This window comes from Marmota flaviventris, chromosome 17 (genome assembly GCF_047511675.1).
Source record: "Marmota flaviventris isolate mMarFla1 chromosome 17, mMarFla1.hap1, whole genome shotgun sequence".
In the NCBI taxonomy this organism is placed as follows: Eukaryota; Metazoa; Chordata; class Mammalia; order Rodentia; family Sciuridae; genus Marmota; species Marmota flaviventris.
The window spans coordinates 29,173,596-29,196,776 of NC_092514.1; the positions used below are offsets into that span (position 1 = coordinate 29,173,596).

Here is a 23,181-nt window from a genome sequence, read left to right on the forward strand (position 1 = left end):
CCTAGCTCACAAGTCTGCCCGGAGGAAAATGATCAGTAGTCATTAATATGTCCTTCCTTTCTTCCAAGCGCACAGGTTCTCGTGTTCTCACCCTAGGGCCTCTGGAGGAGGTTGATGGCTGCAATCTCTCTCTGCTGCCCACTTGACCAAATCTGGGGCCTCTAGCAGAACAGCACAGTCTCAAGGGAGAGGGGTCCAGCTCAGGGTTGCCCTCAGAGGGACACAGCCCCAACCTTTCTGTGGGATTGAGGTTTTAGTTACCAGCTTTTCCTAGAGCAAAGCAAGAGATGAGATGGGGGTTTTGACAGGCTTCATTATACAGTGACTGAGATGTCACTAAAAAACCCAGACTTAGGGCTGGCGTTGTGTTCAATGGTAGCTTGCTTGCCTTGCATGCGTGGGGCACTGGGTTTGATCCTCAGCACCATATAAATAAATAAATAAATAATAAAAGTATTGTTGTGTCCATCTACAACTAAAAAAAAAATTTTTTTTAAATCCAGACTCCTCTTAGTTTTGTGTTCATAGCAAACTGAATTCTCAGAATTGAAAGGCAGGTGATGAGATTACCTTCAACATGTTGGCCAGCAGTTGCCCAGCCTTTTTCTTTTGACACTGTTCACTGGTGTGGGGGAAAAAAAAAAGCTCAGTTCTGTCAACTTGATGGCTACTTTAATCATTGATAACAGCTATATAATGTCTGTTTGTGGTAGGAAGCAGGTATGGTAGCTAAGGAAATTATACCTCTAGTAAAAGATGGAGAGAACTTTATCCCTCTTTTCTGGGCCATAAAATGGAAACCTCTCAAGGCTGACATGGAGATTAAATGAGAACAAAGCTCCTTGCACAGGGCACAGCCTGGCACAGTTGCCCGATACATTTTCTTCTACTTCCCTCAAATCTAACTGAGTGCTCAGCCTAAGCTGGACTTTCTGTGGCTTCCATCAGGAAGGGACTGCCCTTCTCTGCAGTTTTGCCCAGGGTTACCTTTACTGGAAAGAGAAGAGGCATTTCTCCATTAATCACCAGCTTATGACAGAGCCCTTCGAATCATGAATTATTTGCTCTAACATGAGGGAAGTTCTTTACCACTAAGTAAGTGGTTGGCAGCAAAGGAGAAATGAGCTCTCATTGAACAAGGAACTGAGCAGGTGCCCAAGGCTGGCCAATTTGTCCTGGAACGTGGGTTCAGAAGTTTTGCTTCAGTCAGAGACCAGGCACCTTCTAGACTCTGCCAAAGTCCACTAAAGACACCTGTTTTGCTCCTTTTGCAGTTTGTTTTGAAGGGTCTACACATCTCTGGGCTTGTCCCTCACACTATCCCTGCACTCCTGCCCAAGAATGGCCTCTGGCTCCTCCACCATACAGTAAGTCCCAGAGGCTAGGATCTTCACTTTCCCCTATCCTCACGCAATTCAATGCCTCTCCCTTAGTAAGATTTTTTTTTTCTTTTTTCTTCTGGTGCAAGGCACACTCAACCATTGAGCCACACCCCTAGCCCTATTTTGTAATTTATTTAATGAGATGGGGTCTCACTGAGGTGCTGAGGCTGGCTTGAGAAATCCCTGCCTCAGCCTCCAGGCCACTGGGATTACAGGGCCTGCACCACATCACCCAGCTTTCGTAAGAACTTAGTAAGGTCTTAATGGTACTTGCTGAATGACCAAAGGAGTGATTAGTTTCCAGTTAACCTGGAATTGAAGGAGCCTCAGGCACTGACCTCAGAGCTGTGGGAAACTCAGAACAAGGTCCTAATTTCAGCTCTCCTGCTTTCTGCTTCTGCCCCAGGGAGAGCAGACATGCAAAAAAGTGGCGGAATGGAAATAGCACTGAATCAGGAGTCAAAAACCAAATTCCAGGCTCAGCTGCATTGCTCTGGCATCTTAAGTTTTAGGGGGCCTTAGTTGCTTCATTGCCAAAATAGATCTAACCCTGTGCCCTTGCCACATGTTGAGGACTGTGAATATGTGTGTACAAAGCTGAAGAACCTGCGCTTCTGTCCTCAAAGAGTGTGACCCACTGAAAAGAGGCTGATAGGAAATGCATGGCTAAAGCACACTGATATATTCTTATGGGAGTGAACAGAGTGCTATGGGAACTTAGGGCAAATGCATTTAAATCCAGCCTCTGGGCCAGTGGTTAATGAAGGCATCCTAGAGAGGCTGGATTTTGAAGAAAAAAGCAGAGAAGATATTGTTCTAGGCAGAGGAAACCACATGTGTGAAGGCATTGTAGGCATAATACTTTGAGAGGAAGGCTGGAGAGCAGATGTACATGGGAGGATACAGGAGATACAGGGACTAGAAGGAGATAAGCCACCTTTGCAGGTTCTGGAGATCTGGCACTTAGTCCTCATAGATGTAGTCCTCTACATCTATGGGGTATGGTGAGCCCTGTCATCGCAAGGAAAGATGACTTGCAGCAGTGTGGAGGAAGGAGTGTGGACTCCTGCAGTAGTTCCAGAATAGTTCAGGAATAGATACAGGAATGGCAAGAGAACTGAGGAAGTAGGACTTGCAGGATTTGGAGAGTGGTGGGAAGGAGGGAGGAAGGAGCTATGACCAATTGCCAGGACTTTTTCTTGGGGTCAGGTGGAGATGGAGGTGCAGCTCTCCTAGAGAACAAGGGCTGTGGGTGGAATGATGAAAACAGTATCAAAAACGGGGAAGACTGGAAAGCTGCTCATTCTGGAGGTACAGCCTGGCAGTAAAAGTGGCTGCTGAAACAGGAGGGAGGAGAGCCAGTAGAAAGAGGTTCATGGAGGAGGCCAGGTGTTCAAGGAGACTGAGAAGGAAGAGTCAGAGGGAGAAAAGGAAACCAGGATAAAGCTAAAAGGGTTCCATGGAGGACCTTATGGTCAACAGGGTCAAGAGCTCAAGGTAGATAAGAATTGACTGTGACTATGGTGTTTACCAGTACAGAATTGATCTTGCTACTGAGTAGAGAAGGCAGGTGACTGCTACATAGCAAATGAGGGTTGAAAAACAAATATCCTGAGTATAAGCTATTCTTTCAAAATGCTTGGCTGTAAGAGGAAGTAGGTTTGATAATTACCCACTACCATGGGGTTGAGGGACAGTGTTTTATTTGTGATGTCATAGAAGTGACCTCTTTAATGCATACTCAAAGGGAAGGGCAAGAGACAGGAAGAGGTACAGGTCTAGGTGGGGTAGGCCTGGGGTGGGGATGGAGAGAGAGCCTAGGGGAAGGCTCAGATAAGGCAAGCCCACAACCTGTAACAGCATCAGTCTTCATGTCCTTATCTGTGAACCAGAAACATTCCTTGCCCTCATCTACTTAATAAGAATTCAAGAAATAACTGAGAGGGCTGGGGATATAACTCAGTTGGTAAAGTGCTTACCTCTCATGCACAAGGCCATGGATTCAATCCCCAGCATCACAAAAAGAAAAAAGAAAAAAAAAAAAAGGTAACCGAGTATGAAATTTGTCAAGTGTAGGTGATTACAGATGACCTTAGACATACACACTGCTGGAGAGGTAGCAAGCCCAGCCACTTTGAGTCAGGGCTCTTTGCAATGACATTTGCAGTCTTGCCTAGATGTTGATGTTAGGCTAACCACTTAACTTTATAGCAAAACTACCTTTCAATCACTATGCAGACTTCTCCCATTATAAACACACCACACCTGATTTTAAGTGTTTAAAAGAATATCCTTGCTTTAAATTGTTATTTTGTTCAGAGACACATGGATTTGCTGCAGCCAAGTATGTGCAAAAACTTTCCAATTCCAGAATTGGCCTACCCCATTTTATTATCCATGCTTATTGCAGGAGCTCTAATCAAGCCAACGGGCTTTGGGTTGTAAATTCAAGTTTGCCTTGGGGTGGAAGTCAGAAGAAAAGTCATGAAAGTCAGTGATCACAAGTGTTCTTCCTTCCGCTGGTGCTGTTAACGTGCACAGTTTCTTGGGTTGTATCTGCTGAGACACTGCCCCTTTCTGCCACTGCTTCAGATGCTGACAGAGCTGGGGTTATGGGCAGGGCCCAGGCTGGCAGCTGATTAGGCAGCTTGGGAGTCCACAGGAAAGAAAACTCAGAGCTTTCCCCTTGTTTATCCCATTATTTCTGAATTGGTCATATCTGTGCCCATTAATTTCTGAGGGCTCTGAAGGAAGGTCACAAATAGGCCTAGGGGTAATAGTGTCAGAACAGGCAGACAAGTATGAGGCTGGCTGCCAATCTCTTGCCTGTCACCAGAATGGGGAGCCCATGGTGAGGCACATTTGCAGGATGTGGTCAGATTCCTTCAAGACCTTTCTGTCTCATGCCAGGGGCCATCCTAGGACACAGGAGCGTAAGTTCTCGGCAGGGTTCCCTGTGTTATCAAGATTCAGGGTGTCGGCTTAGAGTGGGAAGGAGCATGTGATGGCCAGAGGCGGGCAGCCTGTGTATTCCCCCAAGTTGGGGTCATCCAAGTCCCCACGATTTGTGTGTGTAGGGTTGTCAGGCAGCTGGTCACTAGGGGGGCCGGTTGTTCTCACACAAACACAGCGGGGTTCCTTGGCTCCTGGCTTATATAGCTTTCTGGGGACGCCAATCCAGTCTCTGCTCACACCTCCACTATGGACAGAAAAAAAGAGGTCTCCTTAGTGAGTTTTTCTGTGACAAAGAGCAAAGGAAGTAGCCAGTGAGAACTTATGAAAAAGAGAAGCCATTCCACTTCCTACCTTAGCGCTATCCCAAGCTGCATTCTGCAACATTCAGCCCAAGCCTTCTTGCTCTCCTGACTTCCTCCAGCTTCCCCTGCATGGCACCAACACCACTTTCTCGGGGTCAAAGACAGTGCCCATTGTCCCTTTCACTGCTCTTTGGCTGTTGCTTAGTGCCTTTGAAAAAGGCAGCACCTCTTCCCTGTAGGATGCTGACAGCTGGGAAAGGATCCCACCTTTGGGCATGTAAGCTTCTCTTCTCTAGTCCCCATTCTATCCCAGTGCAGGACATCTTAACTTTAGGGCCTGGGAACTTGGTGGGAATTGGGCAACTTGGTAGGTCTTGGCCAGCTAAGTCAGCCTTCTCTGGGAGCCACTCACATCAAGAGTTGTTGCCAGCTGTCCTTGTATAGGCCTAGCTCTTGATGGCACCAGGCTTCAGAGATAAGAGGATTCAGCTCGGCCCAACATAGTCTGGCAACCTCCTGTCCTAGACAGAGACCTAACTCATGTTAGGGTACCGGGTTCTGTGTCTTGTGGACTCAGAGGTCTTGCGAAAGGAAAATGAGATTCTTAGAATTGATACCTCATATATGTTCCAGTGCCTGGGACCAGGATTACTTGCTGTCAGAAAAACTCCTACCCAGTTAGAAACCATCCCACTTGTAGCTTACCTAAGAACAAGGTTGTTGGGGCCCCAAATACCTCCTTCCCATCTAGCCATCCATTCCACTGGTGATCCTTACTCCATATCTGAGTCCTATCTCCAGAGCTCATTTCTCTCAGAGACACACATTTCTCTTAAAAACAACAAACTGGGCTGAGGCTCAGGGATAGGGCCCCCACATTCACTTGAGCAGCTCAGTCCTGAAAGCAAGGCAGGGTTCAGGAGACAGACAGGAGGGAAAGGGAGGCAGGCTTTCCAGCAGAGCACAGGCAAGCATCTAAATGTACTCCATAGGCCCATGGGATGACCTATGGCAGCCAAGTGTTCTCAGGCCACCTGCATTTGAACTTGTGCCCCAGGAAAGCCCACTCAGATCCCAGCTCCTCCCCCTAAAGTGCAAAGGCCAGGTTCTCACATGACCCATGACACTAGAGAAGCTGAATCTTCAAAAATGGTGTTCAGGAGAGAAAGGCCTTTCCTTCCTGCACCTTCCTTTACCCCGCTCCTCTAATGGGTGATGATATAGTAGCAGGGTCTAGGGAAAACTGATAGCTTTGACTGCTTGCTTTTGTCCACACAATGAGCCACCTGCCCTGCAGAAGAGGGTGAATCTACACAGTTTAGCACTTAGGGATGTGAACTCCCCCCAACAGTCCATGTCCCTTTTCAGTGAGAACTGGACTCATTTTGAGGTCTTTGAGGCTAGAAAGTTTGTCCAGTTTCTGGTTTCCTTTGTCCCTTTAGTAAAGCTAAAGGCAATTTGAGAGTCTTGAGTTGAACCTCAAGTCTGGCTGGCCTCATGATTAAAGTAGTAAAAACACCAGTTTCTCCAGCTTCCCAAACCAACCCGGAACAATCTCTGTGGCATCATTTCTAATCAGGCTCACCTCACTTTGTTCTTGCAGGGAAAGACTTTTCCATCTAGCCTGTACCTCCTGGAATTACTCAGAATGTGCAGTGCCTTTAAAGGGCATCATGGCATGGGCCATCTTCCCATCCTTTTCTCCAGCAGGCAGGAATAATGTGCACTGGCAGACAAGAAACCCAAATCATAGCTGGCTGAATGTGTCAAAGCAATTGAGAAACAATACTCATGCCTGCTCCTCACTGCCAGACCCCCAGGGTCTTGGGGCAGGGGACAGTGGAAGATACTCAAATCTCAGATCCAAGTCTGAATCCTAGTGTTACTCAATCATTTGGAAGAAGATCCCACCATCAGTCATTTTTTAAAATTTCCCCAGAAGATCTAACATGCAACCAAAGTTGAGTCACTATTATACAGCACATGTATTTTGAAAAAGTTCCCTGGGGTAACAATTAATTCATGGATTCCCTGAACAATGCAGGCAGGACAGCCTAGAAGTTTGATTTGGATAAGAGATGGAAGGGAGCAGAAGCTGGCTTACCTCTTTTGGGAACACCAGAACCGGCTACCCTTGGTGGCACTCCACTCAGCATTGCAGGGTGGGAACTTCTGCTTCTCTTTCTGTTCCCGTTTATTTGCCTCCAGGCCTTTGACCATCATGGCTTCCACCTGAATCAGTTCTGGGGTTGGCTGCCCATCTTCTCCATAGAATCTTCCTATCACCCTTCCTGTGGTAACAGGAGAGCTGAAGTCAGAGTAAAAGTTGGGGAGAAGCATGAACAGATGCTGAGCCACTGGAATCAAGCTCAAGTTCCCAGGGGTTTGGAATTCAGTGCACTACAATAGCCTGTTGGGTACTTGCTTATTGAGAACTTGTACTAGAGACACTTTGTGCGAGTGCACGCATGTATGTGCATATGTGTGAATGTAGTGCTGGGGATCAAACTCCATGTTTTGCACATGCTAGGCAAGCTCTCTACCACTGAGCTACACCACAGCCCTGGAAGGACTTTTGGTGCCTTCTCAGTCTCTGTCAGCATCCTACAAGACTCCATATATAAGCATCCCTGTTCTGTCTGAACTATCCTCCAGTGCAGAAATTCCTGAATCTTTCTTGCCTCCAGACATCGGTTCCCTGAAGGTAGAACATTGTGTGATTCATTTACTAATATTTTACAAAGCTTAGGGCACACAGTAGGTATTCAACAAATGTTTGAATGAATAGCTTATTGGTTTACATTTGTGTAACTCAATTCTGCTCAAATCAAACTATTTACAAGTTATTTACTGAGCATTTACTTTGTATCAGACACTATGCTATATACTTATATATACTTATATATACTTACTTTGTATCAGCACTTCACCAACAGTTTAAAATCCCCATAGCAACCTATCTGAGGGAAATAATTGTTTTCATATCTATAAGACAGAAATTAGGAGATCCAGCAACTAGGGAAGGCTATGAAGCTAGTAAGAAGTCTGGCCTGATGCCCACTTTCTCCCCTTCAATGGCTCAGGCTTTCAGTGGACATGACTGGAAACTGGTTTTCATTTAAAATGCCTCTCAAAATTAAAGTCCAAACTATGGCAGCAGCTAGCAAGTGGTCTGCAGCCTACAGGCCAGAACCAAAACAGATCAGTTCTCCTTGGGTGCAGGGTCCTAATGTGTCCAAGTCTTGAGGTAAAAATGGCCATCACAGCCAGCTTCTGTCACGGGGCAAGGGAAACAACAGAAAGCACTTCTGTAAGGTTTGATTACATAGGTGGTATTATGTGTTGCCTGTCCCCAGCTGTGTGTGTCCTACCTCTGCAGTCACCAAGAACTGACTCAGATTCCACTGGCATGTATATTCTACATGTTCAGGATTCCGTTCATGTCAAGTCCAATCCCTCTCTGACTTCCTCAAATCTTTTTATGTCACTTCTGGCCTCTGTTATTTGGATGAGGAGCCTTGGATCTCTCTGACTCCCCCTCTTTCACATCCAAATATATACTTCCCTTAATTTATGTCTAATCCATTAGTGAATCTTGTCAATCCTACTTCTAAAACATATCTCAATTCTGTCCATTCCTTTCCATTTCCACCACTACCATCTTAAACCAAACCACAGACTGTGACAATAGCCTCCCAAGAAGTCTCTGTGTCATCTCAGGCCCCCCTACAGTTCTTTATCCACAAAGCATTTAGACAAAACATGAATTGAGCCTGGGATGGCAGAGCACACTTGCAATCCCAGCTACTTGGGAGGCCAAGGCAGAAGGATCATAAGGTCAGGGATGGCTACTTAATGAGACTGCGTATCAAAATGAAAAATAAAATAGACTGAGGATTTAGTTCAATGATAGAATACCCTGGGTTCAACACCCAAGATGAATGGATTGATAGACAAAACAGATAGATAAATAAACATGCATCTTACCATGTCATTTCTATGCCTATTTAAAACCCTAGAATGGCTTCCTAAAATACAAATTTCTTAGCCTTCCCAGCTCTCAGTGCCTTTGAAGGAATCTATTGTTAGCAGTGTCTTAGGACACTGTTAGTTATCTTTTCATTTGAGATGAGTTCCCTCATGTATCACCAGTAAGTAGCAGGTGCCATACCTTACACAATTGCGTTTAACAAATATTCACTCCTTCTTTCATTCAATCATTGGTACTGGTGGAAAAAACCAGGGGTTCTTTACTGCTGAGCTACATCCCCAGCCCTTTTTATTTTTTTGAGACAGGGTCTCACTAAGTTGCTGAAGCTGGCCTTGAACCTGAGATCCTCCTGTCTTAGCCTCCTGAGTTGCTGAGATTACAGGTGTGTGCCTCACATCCAGCTAAAAAATGTCTGATTAGCATAAATTCCACCCTGGAGACAGTTCACTCAAGATTTTGGGTCTCCTCAGAGAGCAAAATAAAAAGGTACTATCAAACTGCACACCAATTTAGACTTCAAGCTTCCGGGCTGTATGCTGAAGCTAGATGCCTGGAAAAGAGTGAGACAGTGAAGCTGCCCTCCTGGAGCTGGCTTAGTTCAAGAATGGGACAGGCACTCATCGGCTTTGGGCAGCTGAGGCCAAGGCAAATGGTTTGGCAATCCTCTTCCATGACTGTGATAAAAACAGATGCCCATCCATCTCCATCAGGGGCTCACTGCCACACTAATAACCAGAGTTTAAAGTGAAAAATCCAGAGCTGGTTTTCAGATTTGGGGGTGGGAGGATGCTGGGGATGAAACACATGGTCTCATGCATGCTAAGCAAGAACTCCACACTGAACTACATTATAAAATTTTTCATATTTTAACCTTTAGCCCAATTCATAAATAAATCTAGCCTTTTGAAAAACTCTGCAGAACAACCAAGTGAAATCTATGGAAATGACCTGTGGACTACCCACCAACAAAAACATAATTCTTCTCATAGAATAAAAGCCAATTTTGAAGTATCAGCATCTCAGAGAAGGACAGATCAATTACATCATCCACAAGGCCTGCTTCAGTGTAGTCTCCAGTCACAAATGCTCTGGATGCATCTCGGCCTGCAGGAGAGAAGTTTCCAACAGATTCAGTTGTAAATTACCAACACTGTATGAACTTAAAAATTTCTTTTCAAAAAAGATTGTCCTGATAACCTCCATTCTCCAGGAAATGTAATCCCCCTCCTCTGTGATAGACACCCCTGAATCTGGAAAATACATTTCTTTGACATTTGGCACATTCTTTCATTTACTTTCAGTAACATTTAATACAGCTGACCACTTCCTTTGGCTTCCATGATGCTAACTTCCTGGTTTTCTTCCTTTTTTTTTAGCTCCTGTCACAAGCCTCAGGGAATGATTATTGTCTACACCCTCTCACTTGACAACCTTATTCATGCTTCTGTTTTCAAATTCTACATGTATGTCAAAGATGTATGACATCTTTTGGTGTCAAAGATCACCAAAGATGTATCTTTAGTTTAGACCTCTCTTGGGTACCAGACCTATATATCCAACTACCTACTCACCGTCACTCAGTCATCTTACAGACATCACAAGTTCAAAATGTTCACAGTGAACTAATAGTCATCAGCAACTCCTACCCCAGGAAACCTGCACCTACTCTAGTTTTTCCTATCTCAGTAAATGTCAACCATTCCAGGAATGTGATCCTTGACACCTCCTTCACCCCTCACAAGTACTCAGTGCCCAAGTCCTATTTTTCCTTCCAAAAAAGTTCTTGTATCTACTTGTCTCCACATGCCACCAAGCAAGCCCAGGCTGCCATCAGCTCACATCTAAACTGTCACAGCAGACACCTAGCAGATTTTTCCACATTCGTTCTTGCCCCACGAATATATTCTCCATATAACACTTAGACTTTCTTTTTTTGCAGTGCTGTGGATCAAACCCAGGGCGTTGCACATGCTAGGCAAGCATTCTACCACTAAGCTACATCCCCAACCCAAGAATGATATTTTAAACATGAATTCATCATGTCATTCCTCTGCCCCGCGCCTCCCCCCAAAATATCCTGAATAACTTTCCTTTGTCCTATGGCAATGTCCAAAGTTTTTTTCTTTTTTTTTTTTTTAAAGAGAGAGAGAGAGAGAATTTTTTTAGTGTTTATTTTTTAGTTTTTGGTGGACACAACATCTTTGTATGTGGTGCTGAGGATCGAACCCAGGCCGCAAGCATGCCAGGCGGGCGCGCTACCACTTGAGCCACATCCCCAGCCCTGTCCAAAGTTCTTAACATGTCATGCACCAATGGCTGCCCTGCACCAATGACTGCCCATCTGGCCTCACCACTTTCTACATTATTCACTATATGCATGCATGCGCGCATGCTTTTTCTTTGTCTTTCTCTCCTCCTCAGCTAGGTTAGGGTCCCTGATAAAACTAGTCTTTTTTAATGATTATCACAAAATAATTCATTAATTGCATAATTCACTTAATGTCTTGTCTTTTCTATTACTAGCCTGTACATTTATCAAGGAAAAGAACACCCAACCTCATTTAATATTGATTCTCCAGTGTCTGGTATAGTGCCTAATCTTGAGTCAAGTTCCCAATAGCTATGGACTGAATGAAATCTATACATTTTCTTTTTTTGGTATTGGGGATTGAACTTAGGAGCACTTGTCCACTGAGCCACATCCCAAACCCATTTTTGTATTTTATTTAGAGACAGGGTCTCACTGAGTTTCTTAGCACCTCACTGTTGAACTTGGAAATCTATACATTTAAAGCCAACTGATTGTTAACAAAGGTGCCAAGACAATTCAAAGGAAAAGAACAGTCTTTTCAACAAATGGGTGCTGGAACATGTGAAGAGCCACAAGCAAAAGAATGAAATTGGACCCCTACTTCATACCATATACAAAATTAACTTAAAATATGCCGCAGTCTGGCTGGGCACGAAATAACCGGGAGGTCACGAGCCACTTGTAGGTTCAAACAGGAACTACTTTATTGTCCGAACCCACGGGAACACAACCAGAACTCCACCGAAACTCCGAGAGAACTCAACGGGAACTCAAAAGTAGCAGGCAGCGGAGGTAGCAGGAGCCGCCTTATTGCCGGACAGCAGGGGTTCATATACACAACTGAACACACAGCTTGCTTCAATTTAGCATCATCCAGTTACAGCAATCAGTCATTATCCCAATAACCATACACAGCTTAACTTAACCATCATCATCCTAATGGCTCGCTGGCATTGCCTCTCAACCACTCCTTCTGGCAAAATGCCAGGCGCCACCTTGACTTGGTTGTGGCTCCCAACATCAATAGATCAAAGACTTGAATTTTTCAGTTAAAAATATAAAGCTCTTGGAATAAAACAGATGTAAATCTTTGTGATCTTAACTGGGCAATGATTTCTTAGGATATCAAAAGCAGGGGCTGGGGATGTAGCCCACGAGATAGTGCGCTCGCCTGGCATGCGTGTGGCCCAGGTTCGATCCTCAGCACCACATACAAACAAAGATGTTGTGTCCGCTGATAACTAAAAAATAAATATTAAAAAAATTCTCTCTCTCATTCACTCTCTCTTTAAAAAAAACAGGATATCAAAAGCACAATCAAAGGAAATAGATAAATTGAATTTGATCAAAATTTAAAACTTTTGTATATCAAAAGTCATGATCAAGAAAATGAAGGGGCTGGAGTGTCGCTCCAAAGGAAAGCACTTGCCTAGCATGAAGACGGACCTTGATTTGATCTTCAGGATTGCCAAAAAATAAATATTTTTTAAATGAAAAGATAACCTACAGAATGGGAGAATACACTTACAAATCATATATCTGATAAAAGTCTAGCAGCCATAATATAAAGAACTCTTACAATTCAAAAATCAATACAATACAGTTGAAAAACAAAGGATTTGAATAGACCTTTCTCCAAAGATACACAATTGCTCATCAAGTTCATAGCTTAACACTGTTAACTATTAGGGAAATGCAAATAATCAAGATCTCAGTGAGATACTGCTTCAAACTCACTAGAATGACTATAGTAAAAAAGACTTAAAGAATTTTGGTGAGAATGTGGAGAAACTGAAACAAATTTATTCCTGGTGGGATTATACAATGGTGCAGCCATTGCATATTTGGCAGTTTACAAAAAAGTTAAACAGATTTATCATAATAGCTATTCTGCTTCTTGGTATATACCCAAGAAAACTAAAAACATACATTCACACAACATCTTATATTCAAATGTGCCTACGCATGCTGCACATAACTGTCCTAGACAAAAAAGGAGAAACAATCCAAAAAGTTTGTCATAGATAAAATATGGCATATCAACACTGTGGAATATTATTTAGCTAGAAAAAGGGATGATGTATGGATACACAATGATACATTACGGATGAAACTTGAAAACATTACCCTAAGTAAAAGAAGCCAAGCAAAAAAGACAACATATATGATTCTATTTACATGAAATGCATAGAATAGGTCAATGTACAGAAACAAAGTAGGTAGGGGTTGCCAGGAGTGGGGGCAGGAGGGAACAGAGTATGACTGCTAATGGATATGGATTTTCTTTTTGGGTGGCAAAAATGTTCTGGAATTAGTGATGTTTGCACGAGTTTCTAACTTAAAAAACCCCCACTGAAAGGGACATATTTTCTGTGGATCATATCAATAAAAATATAGTAAATAAACAATAATGAATAAATGAATATGTCTCATTCCCTACTAGACTATGTGGGCATCTAATTTCTTAATCCTCAGGATCTACTGTAAGGTAGAAAACATGGTAGCAGTCAATAGATGGATATTTAATGAATATCAGGCAAACAGGAACTCAGTAGAGCTCAGTGCAAAAGAAAAAAATCACCTCAGAAATGAAAGGGTTTTTTGCCCATACTTATGCAGACATCCATAACAAGTGAATTAGCATGTAGCAGGACAGTGTACCAAAAAGTGCTCTCAACTGGCAAGTACAAAATAAAAAACAGCGGGGCTGGGGATGTGGCTCAAGCGGTAGCGCGCTCGCCTGGCGTGTGTGCAGCCCCGGTTCGATCCTCAGCACCATATACAAACAAAGATGTTGTGTCCCCCGAAAACTAAAAAATAAATACTAAAAATTCTCAAAAAAATAAATAAATAAATAAAAATAAAAAACCGCTCTGCTAGGTAGCCCCTGGATAAGATGCGCCCCTTGCTGGAATGTGTGCTGAGCTTGGAGAGAAGGAAGTGATTTGTATGTAAGGGCCAGAGGCAGCTTCCCAGTTCCTCTAAGATAATGACAAGTGGAAGATGCTAATTTAATATCAGTGTAGTTACTTGTCTTAGGCTTTCCCTACGTTTTCCTTTGTATTTTATTTTTCCTTTTAAATTTTGGCAGGTGAACTGTCCCTGGGTCTAGTTAAGAAATACCCTCCAAAACACTAGGCTGCAGGGCTGGGATTGTGGCTCAAAGGCCTCACATTCGAGGCCCTGGGTTCGATCCTCAGCACCACATAAAGATAAATAAAATAAAGTATAGGGCTGGGGTTGTGGCTCAATGGTAGAGCACTTGCCTAGCATGTGTGATGCACTGAGTTTGATTCTCAGCACCATATAAAAAAATAAATAAAGGGCCACCAACAACTACAATAAAATATTTTAAAAAAATAAAGTGTAAAAAATTATTAAAAAACAAACAAAAAACACTAGGCTGGTTGACCTGACTCACGTTCTGTCAGTGTTTATTTGTGAGGGCTGTTTGGCAAATCTTCTTCAATCTCCTCAGATGTAAAATAGTGACAGCAGGAAAAACTTGACAAGATTCTTAGGAGCCTAACATGCACAGCTTTATTACAAGGTTTTGTCATTGCCCTCGTTATTATTGTTTGAGACAGGCTGCCTGGTTGCCCAGGCTGGCTTCAAACTTGCAATCCTCAACTCCCGAGTAATTTGGAATTAAGGTGTGCACCTGCAATCCGAAATTACTCAAGAGGTGAAGTTTATTCTAAGTATTAAAGAACTGTTAAAGTGACCAGACCTCTTTCCTATGACCTAACCCCATAATCTTTTTTTTATAAATAGATATCTTTTTTAATATTTCTTAGTTTTAGGTGGACACAATATCTTTATTTTACGTGGTGCTGAGGATTAAACCCAGTGCCTCATGCATACTAGGAGAGCACTCTACCACTGAGCCACAATCCAGCCCCTAACCTCATCTTTTTAAAGATAGGCAGACAAGTGCATCTGCAGTGGAAGTAAGAATGACACAAACCAAAGGTGCTACTTCTAGGGAAAACGTGGGGTAACAAGAAAACTTACTTAGAGTCGGGACATAGAGAGGAGGCTGAAATTAATAGATTTCTGAGGGCAGGGAAGAGGATCTCATTCATCTCTGTGTCCTGAGAGCCCTGCATTAAACCTGGCACAAAGCAGGTATCCCCCCCGTTTCCCAAAGTGGGTAACCAAAGAGATATAAAACATGTTTCTCAAACCTAAGTCACGAACAACGGTGAACAGGGAGGATACAGGTCGATAATAGGTGGCTATAGTTTCGCCAGAGACCAAACAGATGGAGCGGCTGGTTCGCCACCGCGGTCTGACGAACGTGGGGGTGGGCAGAAACAGTTGAAAAAAATGAATGAACGAACGACGCCGGTCCCCCCCGCAGGAAGAAAAGGAATGAGCAGCCTCGCTTATACCTGCAAAGCCGCTATAGTGTGCCCCAGGCTCGTAGTGCCTTCGGCCAGAGGACACGTCGTAGACGCGGCCGAGCAATGCCAAGTAAAGGCCCGGATCCCCTGGCCTGCCGCGGTACCGGGCCAGCTCCTCCGGTATGAAAAGGCGAAAGACGGCGCGGGGACCCCACCAGCCCATTAGCCGTGCTGCCAACACTGCCGCCGCCACCACAGCCAGGCTCAGCAAGAGTCCACGCCCGCAGGTGCTCTGCATCTAGACAGCCGCACCCACACCGAACTTAACGAAGTTGCCGCCCCTCTAACCACAATTAAGATGGCAGAGACGCGTCCATGACGTCACTGGCGCGACACACACACACACACACATTAAAATTCTTGTGCGAAAAGCTTATTACTTGGTCCCGACTCTTTCTCATACTTTTTAAAATATAGCTTGGGAACGTAAAGGGATGGCGAGAATGTAGAACAGCAGCGGAAGACCCTCTCTGATTATAGGCTATCCGCCCCCAACAAAGATGGCGGTAGAGGAGGCTGCGGGATGACGTAATGTCTTGACAGACGCGTCTTCTAGGAAATCAGGGTTCTACCCTTTGCTGAAGCTGTCCTTGTCTAACTGTCGTGAGTTGGTAGAGTCGCTTAACGGCGATGTTGCAACAGTCCTCACTTGACGGCCAGGAAGTCGGAAGCCGCTGCCGCCGCCGGCGTCCCCTGCCTGTCCCCACCCGCCGGGTGCTGCCGGAGGTTGACAGGTCGTGGCAGGGAGGCGGCGGCGGCGGCAGAGCCGGGCACCCAAGACGGAGACTCCATGGGGAACGCTCCGAGTAACAGCAGTGAAGACGAAGCGGCAGCCGCCGGGGGCGAGAGTTGGGGCCCACACCAGGACTGGGCCGCGGACTCGAGCACGACCCCTGGCTTGGGCCCTGCGGCCCCCGCGCTGCCTCCCGCTGCCGCGCTGCTGGAACCTGCCCGGCTACGAGAGGCAGCGGCTGCTTTGCGGCCCGCACCGCCCTACGAGTCGCTAGTGTCAAGGCACCACGGCGCGCTGCTACGCTGGTTGGAAGAGCGGCTGGGCCGCGGCGAAGAGTCCGTCACCCTTGAGCAGTTCCGGGAGCTTCTGGAGGCTCGTGGCGCTGGTTGTTCCGGCGAGCAGTTCGAGGAGGTCAGGGCCGGCTGGGTACTAAGGGGGCGGGGGCAGGGGCAGGGCGGTCGCCTCTAAGGGTTGTAAAGAGGTGGGCAGTCGCTCTGGAGAGATCAGGCAGGAATCCACAGAATCTGCAGGTTCTCAGAATCAAAGCATGGGGTTGCCGGGACTTATTTGAGGTGTTTGTAACCTGTTCATTCTGGGCGCGTGCTACCTCTCTCTCTAACCTTTCTTAAAGGCGTAGAAAGAAGGGTCTAGGCTGGCCTTGCTCTACAGCGCTGAATTAGCCAAAATGTCTTTGCATGTTGTAGTGCAGGTATTCGTTCAGTTGACAGACGCTGAATTAGTTGCTCGGTGGAGTTTCCTTATTAGGCTCTAGATCAGTTTAAGAGAAAGGATGTTCAAGGATCAAGGGAGTGGCAGTGAACACCATTATGTTTTAGTGGCCTGCGCAGTTTTTTTTTTTTTTTTTTTTTAAAAACACCTTCTCAATCTAGTGTGGCAGCCAATAAATGTGGAAGGAGAATAATATAAACTGGGAAGATTCACACTCTATAGGCTATTCTCATCTCGAAAACACTGGCTTTTCCAAAATACATACTTGATTTTAGATCCTTGAAGAATAGGTTGTAGACTCATTTAAGCCATTATAAACCCCTCCAAAATTAGGATCCCCGTGGGTACTTGTAAATATACAGTTTCTCCTCATATCTGCACTGAACACTTCATTTTAGAGTTAGAAAAAGACAGATTCAGGGTTACCCAGTGAGTTATTTTATTGGCAAAATTGGAACTATCATTCAGATCTCTTGATTTTTAAAAATGTCCCATTACTTTCTTCCTAGGTCCTATTTCAGTCCACAGTGTTCTCTCTCTCTCTCTCTCTCTCTCTCTCTCTCTCTCTCTCACACACACACACACACACACACACACACAGAGAGTTGTTTAATCTGAAAATGAATAAGCCGTGTAGAATCATCAGTCAATGAAGGATGAGTACATAAAACAGTAAACCAACAGGTACTTATAATGTCATTGAAAAGTTCTGTTTACTTTAAGACCAGAGACTTTTGAAATGTTTTAAGAATTTTTTCCTGTACATGACAAGAATATTAAGGCAATGTAGTTTATATGTTTGTTTCTTTTCTTTGGTGCTGGGGGTCCAACCCAGAGTCTTCACATTCTAGGCAAATGTTCTACCACAGAGCTATTTACCACCAGCCCTTGTATGTTTCTTTTTGGTGGTGGGGATTGAACCCAGTGCCTTGTGCGTGCAAGGCAAGCACTCTATCAACTGAGCTATATCCCCAGCCCCCTTGTGTATTATGTTTTCCTAGAAGAAAATGCCTTAAGACATTCTGATTCTTAAAAATATTGGTCTTTTTTGGTCTTTTTAGTGAAAGATCTCCATTTAAAAAAATTCCAAGAAAACACATAATACTTTCACTCTAGTACCTATACATATTATAAGAACATGAAGCAGTGGTAGAAAGAACTGCAGATCTGCTCAAGGAGTTGGCACTTTTAAGATTTGTCTAAAACCAAATGGAGAGAAATGGTCTTTACATTGTGAGACAATCTGACAGGAATGGACTGATAGATGGGGGTTTATAGAAGTCCCAACATAAAAGGCCAAGAAATCCATGGGGTGTGGTCCAGAAAAATCACTCCAGGGCCGTGGCATTAGTCATATGTTCAATTGAGCAAATATTGGTTGGGCCAAGCATTTGGATGACAGTGGACAAAGCAGATACTTATCTTAGAGTATGTAGCATGGTGGAAGAGGCAAATATTAATCCAAGTAAATGTGTGGTGAATATTTTCTAAGGTAAAAGGTTAGGAATAAATTTGAAATGTATTTAAGCTCATCCAGATATCAAACAAGACTTAAATAAAAAAGTAATATTTTAGCCTAGATTTGAAAGGTAAAGCAGTTAAGGAGCTGGACAAGGTAGCAGTGTTTTTAGGTAGAGGTAATTGCATCCAGAGAATCCAGAGAATGGAGAACCTGGAGTCTGTTATGGTATAAAAATTTAGACAAAACTGCTTCAGGGAACAGGAAACCCAAAGAATTTTTTGTTTTTAAACAAAAAGAAGTTTTCTTCTTGTGCTGGGGATTTAGCTCAGTTGGTAGAGTGCTTGCCTCACATGCAGAAAGCCCTGTGTTCAATCCCCAGCACCACAGTGGTGGCGGGGAGCTTCTTATGTGAAGGTCCAGGGATGATATGGTGGGTTCAGATATCAAGGACTCGTCTTCATCCATTTTGTGCTGTCTGCCTTCCACAGGTACCTTCAACTTAATGATCCAGTTGACTTCTCCTGCTCTCACTTTCCACATTCCAACAAGCAGGATAGGAAAAGGAAAGGAGATGGCCACATCCCCCTTTTTTGTCTTTATTGTCACCTGGCCACACTTATCTGTAAGAGAGGCTGGGAGCCTGGCCTGGTGGTGCATGCCTGTAATCTCAGTGACTCAGGAGTCTGAGGCAGGAGAATCACAAGTTCAAAGCCAGCCTCAGCAACTTAGTGAGGACCTACATAACTTAGCAAGACTATGTCTCAAAAATTAAAGAGAGCTGGGAATGTGGCTCAGTGGTTAAGTGCCCCTAGGTTTAATCCCTGGTTCCTCCCCACCGCACCCCCACCTCCATGCAAAAAAAAAAAAAAAGAGAGAGAGAGAGAGTGGGGTTGGGAAAGATCATTATTCCATGCCCTTATTTTAAGCTTAAAAAAAAAAAACAAAAACCAAGATTTAATTGCTGAGGAAAAGGAAAGCAAATATTGAGGTACAGTTAATTTCTTTAACATCAAGGCCAGATCATAGAATGTAGAAGGAAGAAAATGAGGTGAACAGTAGGCAGGAGCCAGACATTCCAGTCCTTTGCAGCCTGGTAAGGAATTTGGAAATTGGAGTTTTAGGCAAAGAATCACCATAATGATTCCTGTTGCCTGATGAAGAACCACAGAGAAAGACCATAGTAGACCCAAGGAGAAAAGTTAAGAGATTATTGTCATAGTCTAAGTGAGAGATTTGGTGACTTGGGCTAGGGTGGTGGCAGTGAAATGACATGAAGTGGATAACCTTTTTAAGTAGAATATACAGTTCTTAGAAATATTGTATATGGGTAGAGGACTAGAAGGAGAAATAAATTAAAGATGATTCCTACATTACTGTTTAGACTAATTAGATGGTTTTGCTATTTTATTGAGAAAGGAAACATTTCAGGGAAGGTAAGATCTGGAGCAGGAAGAGTTATGTTTTAGATATGTGAGTTTCAGATGCTGAGTGGAGATGTCAGACTGTTGAGTTTGTGTGTACTGTGCATGGTGTATAGAGTCATCTATTTGCAGATTGTATTGGGCCTTATGAAAAAATATCCACATTGTGTCTATAGATTATGCTCAATGATAATCCCTCAGATGTGGTCCATGGACTATTTAGCATAGTCAAAATCAGAAGCCTTTCAGTTGCAGTTAAAAAATTACATGGGAAGAAAACATGAACAGTTCTATTTTATTAAGGATCCCAGGATCATTATATCATCTATGTGGCAAAAATTGACATTAAGGAGTCTTTAGCATAGCATTTGAACTGGTGATTTATAAAATGTTGGAAATTTTTATTTCATTTTTGTAAAAATCCCTGGGACAATCTGGAGTTATGTCATAGGATAATTAAGTATCCAAACACAGCCACATTCCCAGCCCTTTTTTTTTTTTTTTTTTTAATATTTTATTTTTTAGTTTTCGGCGGACACAACATCTTTGTTTGTATGTGGTGCTGAGGATCGAACCCAGGCCGCACGCATGCCAGGCGAGCATGCCACCGCTTGAGCCACATCCCCAGCCCCCCAGCCCTTTTTAATTGCTAAGTTGTGTAGGTCCTTACTAAGTTGCTGAGGCTGGCTTTGAACTTGTGATTTTCCTGCCTCAGACACCTGAGTCACTGAGATTACAGTGTGCTTGGAAGTTGTTTTTCATTTCATCTCCCTCTTTACTTCAGCTCAAATACATGGTATCTGATGACTTAGGCCAACTCTGTGGAGCAGGTGGATGACAAGTACCAAACTAAGAACAGAGAACTAAACTAAGGTCTTAAAAGGATCAGTGATTCATGTAAGATAAGAAACTAAGTTTGGGCACCATCTTTCAAAGACTCCAGAATTTGTGCCCTTTTCCCCTTAAGAACTGGTGCTCTGGGTTCATTTTTCTTTGGTCTTGAAAGTAGATAATAAACTCTTTAATTTTCCCCTCATGCCAAGGAAGGCTGGGCAGGGATAATACAACCTGAGAAAAAAAGTCATGTGTTTTTCTTGAAGCTTGTTTACCATATTCAGGTTTGGTATGGGAGGAGTTGGGGCTTGGTTTGATACTAATATTTGATGACCCCAACTGGTTAGCATTGGTTAGTTGAAGAGGGCACTTTTGACCCAAAGCCAAGGTTTAAAGTCTTGGTGGTGATAATCTCACAGTGATTCTTCTATCCATAAATGAGCAACAATTGTATCAGAAATAGCCAAAGAAAATAAATATTGGCCATACATTTGATACTTGCTTTCAAAATATTTCTGTCCTTAGACTTGAACAAACTTCTGTATATATGATACATTTAATTCTACACCTAATTTCCAAAAATGTAAAATAAGTTTAAGCGTTTTGTGAAATGATAAAATGTCTTTGTTGTAACAACTGAAATGACAAGTGATTTCCCCTTCATTCATTTTTATAGTAGCTAACGTAAGGCTGAGCATGGTGGCCTACACCTGTAATCCCAGCAACTCAACCAGGAGGCTCAAAAGTTTGAGGTCAGCCTCACCAACTAAATGAGACCCTGTCTCAAAACATAAAAAGGGACTGTGGATGGATGTAGCTTGGTGGTAAAGTGCCCTGAGTTCAATCACACACACACACAAAAGCTAACAGAGTAGAGCAAATTATCATGGGTGTACATGATTTATTATGATAATGCTAAGAATTCCCAAGTATATCATGCTTGTTAATTTGCCTCCATTTGCATTGCTGTTTAAGCCCACCCAGTTGTCTTATTTTCACATATCTGAGACCTTAGTGGCTTGAGGTGATGTCATAAAGAAGATCTTGGATTTGTACCAGAAACCAAAGTCTGAAAGCTTATCGTTTTATAGTACAACACACCTTTTCTCATGGCAGGTGTGGTCCAGGAGAAGGACTCTTTGGTTTGCTCACAGGGAGCAACATTTAATAGACTGCTATGTAGAAGAGAAAATTAAAATTAAATTCTTATTTGACACCAGAGATTAGAGATTAGATATTTGTATTCTTAATAGGGTATGTTTCTAGAAAATCATGTAGACTGTAGGGCAGAATAAAGTGCTGAGCACAGGACGATAACATGACTTAAAGGGGAGAATTTCAAATGAACGGGTCTTATTAATTTTTCATACTATAAAATTCATCGGGTTGTAAGCTCTGAAGGAAGGGCCATTTCGATTCATCTTTGTTCATTGTCTTGGCACAGTCCTGGCTTAAAACCAATGCTTAGTAAGTATTCCACCTGTAGTGGCCTCAGCGTGATTTAGCAAATTGAGTAAGGCGCAGTCATTACACTGCAACTTCATATTTCATATTCTATCTGTAGCCTTTTACTAATAATGTATTTATTGGCATCGGAGAAAATAGTGTAATATAGTTTTTTTTTAAAAAAACTAAAAATGTTTTTTAATTACTTCTGGGTTTAGAGAAAGTTTGGAGAAAAACCCTAAAGCCTACCTTGGTATTTTCAGGTCAAAAGCATTAATCAAAAAAAAAAAAAAAAAAACGTAGAATGACTTTGAGCTCAAGAACTGTGCAGATAGAATTATGCAAATGTACCTCTCTGCCCTGCGTATGTGCACCACAAAGTGACAGCAGACTATAAGCATTGCTTACCCTCTTTTCAGAGCCCTCATCTCCCCACTGCCTAAGGGACCAAATACATATTGCTCTGAATGGTTGGAGCCCACAGGCCAGCCTGTCTTCTTCTTCAGCCTCATCTCTCTCTGTCCCACTGCAAAGCCCTGTGCTAACTCATGGAACACCTCCCTTGTCATGTGTGTGGACCTTACTTCTCTTAATTCTTCAGAATTTTCCACCTTGACACCATCATCTGGTTAGCACCAAGCCAGCTTGAGGCATGATTCAGATGGCCTGTTGCTCCATCCTAAGTCTCTCTGCTTTCAAGGACCACAGAGCAGCACTTAACTAGTAGCATGACATTTGAGAACATCTTCACCAGGTGTGAGATGCTGAAGAATTTGCCTGGCAAGGGAAGAAAGGGATATTCCTCTTAAAAGACACAGCAAATATATAGAGATGGAAGAGAGCAAATTTTGTGAATGATACTCCTTTGGCACCTCGTTAAGAGTCTGAGCTGTCTGGGACCCTAGTAGTCATTACATATAGACTGTCCCTCTCCTTACCCTTCCATAACATCCTGAATGGATGTGTAGTTAGCCTGTTAATGCTGTTAGACACTTTTCACTTTATGAATTTGTCCCTGCCACTACTATTCTTTGGACTGAGCTTGAAACTTGGGCCTAGAGCCAAACTATTTGTGGCCAAATCCTAGTTCTACCATTCTTAAGCCAGGTGACCTTGATGACCTTACTTTACCACTGTGTTTCTCAGTTGCCTCATTTGTAAAGTAAGCAGAATAATAGTATCTGCCTTATATAATTGGTGCAAGGAGTA

At 43.3% G+C, this 23,181-nt stretch overlaps 2 protein-coding genes across 3 annotated transcripts in view; one reads left to right on the forward strand and one right to left on the reverse strand.

Annotated features, from left to right (window-relative positions):
* Positions 1-3,747: 3,747 nt before the first annotated feature.
* Positions 3,748-15,668, reverse strand: Cyb5d2 (cytochrome b5 domain containing 2). The gene is made up of 4 exons (XM_027922617.2): positions 15,336-15,668; positions 9,594-9,734; positions 6,744-6,930; positions 3,748-4,581 (listed from the first exon to the last, which is right to left on the reverse strand). The coding sequence occupies exons 1-4, from the start codon at positions 15,583-15,585 to the stop codon at positions 4,365-4,367; spliced, it is 795 nt and encodes a 264-aa protein (XP_027778418.1). The 5' UTR covers positions 15,586-15,668; the 3' UTR covers positions 3,748-4,364.
* A 350-nt stretch (positions 15,669-16,018) lies between these two features.
* The window catches only part of Zzef1 (zinc finger ZZ-type and EF-hand domain containing 1), a 115,758-nt gene continuing 108,595 nt past the window's right edge, over positions 16,019-23,181 (forward strand). The window contains exon 1 of one of the 2 annotated variants that reach the window (XM_071603310.1): positions 16,019-16,491. In XM_071603310.1, coding sequence (XP_071459411.1) covers positions 16,138-16,491 — 354 coding nt within the window. In that variant the 5' untranslated portion in view covers positions 16,019-16,137. The remainder of the gene's footprint in view (positions 16,492-23,181) is intronic. The other variant, XM_027922614.3, reaches the window with a different exon arrangement.

Bases quoted from the DNA above. Each gene is read 5' to 3' on its own strand.
- Cyb5d2 (XM_027922617.2), bottom strand. From the start codon at position 15,585: ATGCAGAGCACCTGCGGGCGTGGACTCTTGCTGAGCCTGGCTGTGGTG. The intron at 6,931-9,593 runs GTGGGTAGTCCA...CTGTTACCACAG, and splicing joins GAAGAATTATGTTTTTGTTG to GAAGGGTGATAGGAAGATTC. The intron at 4,582-6,743 runs GTAAGCCAGCTT...TTCTGTCCATAG, and splicing joins TTCTGGTGTTCCCAAAAGAG to TGGAGGTGTGAGCAGAGACT.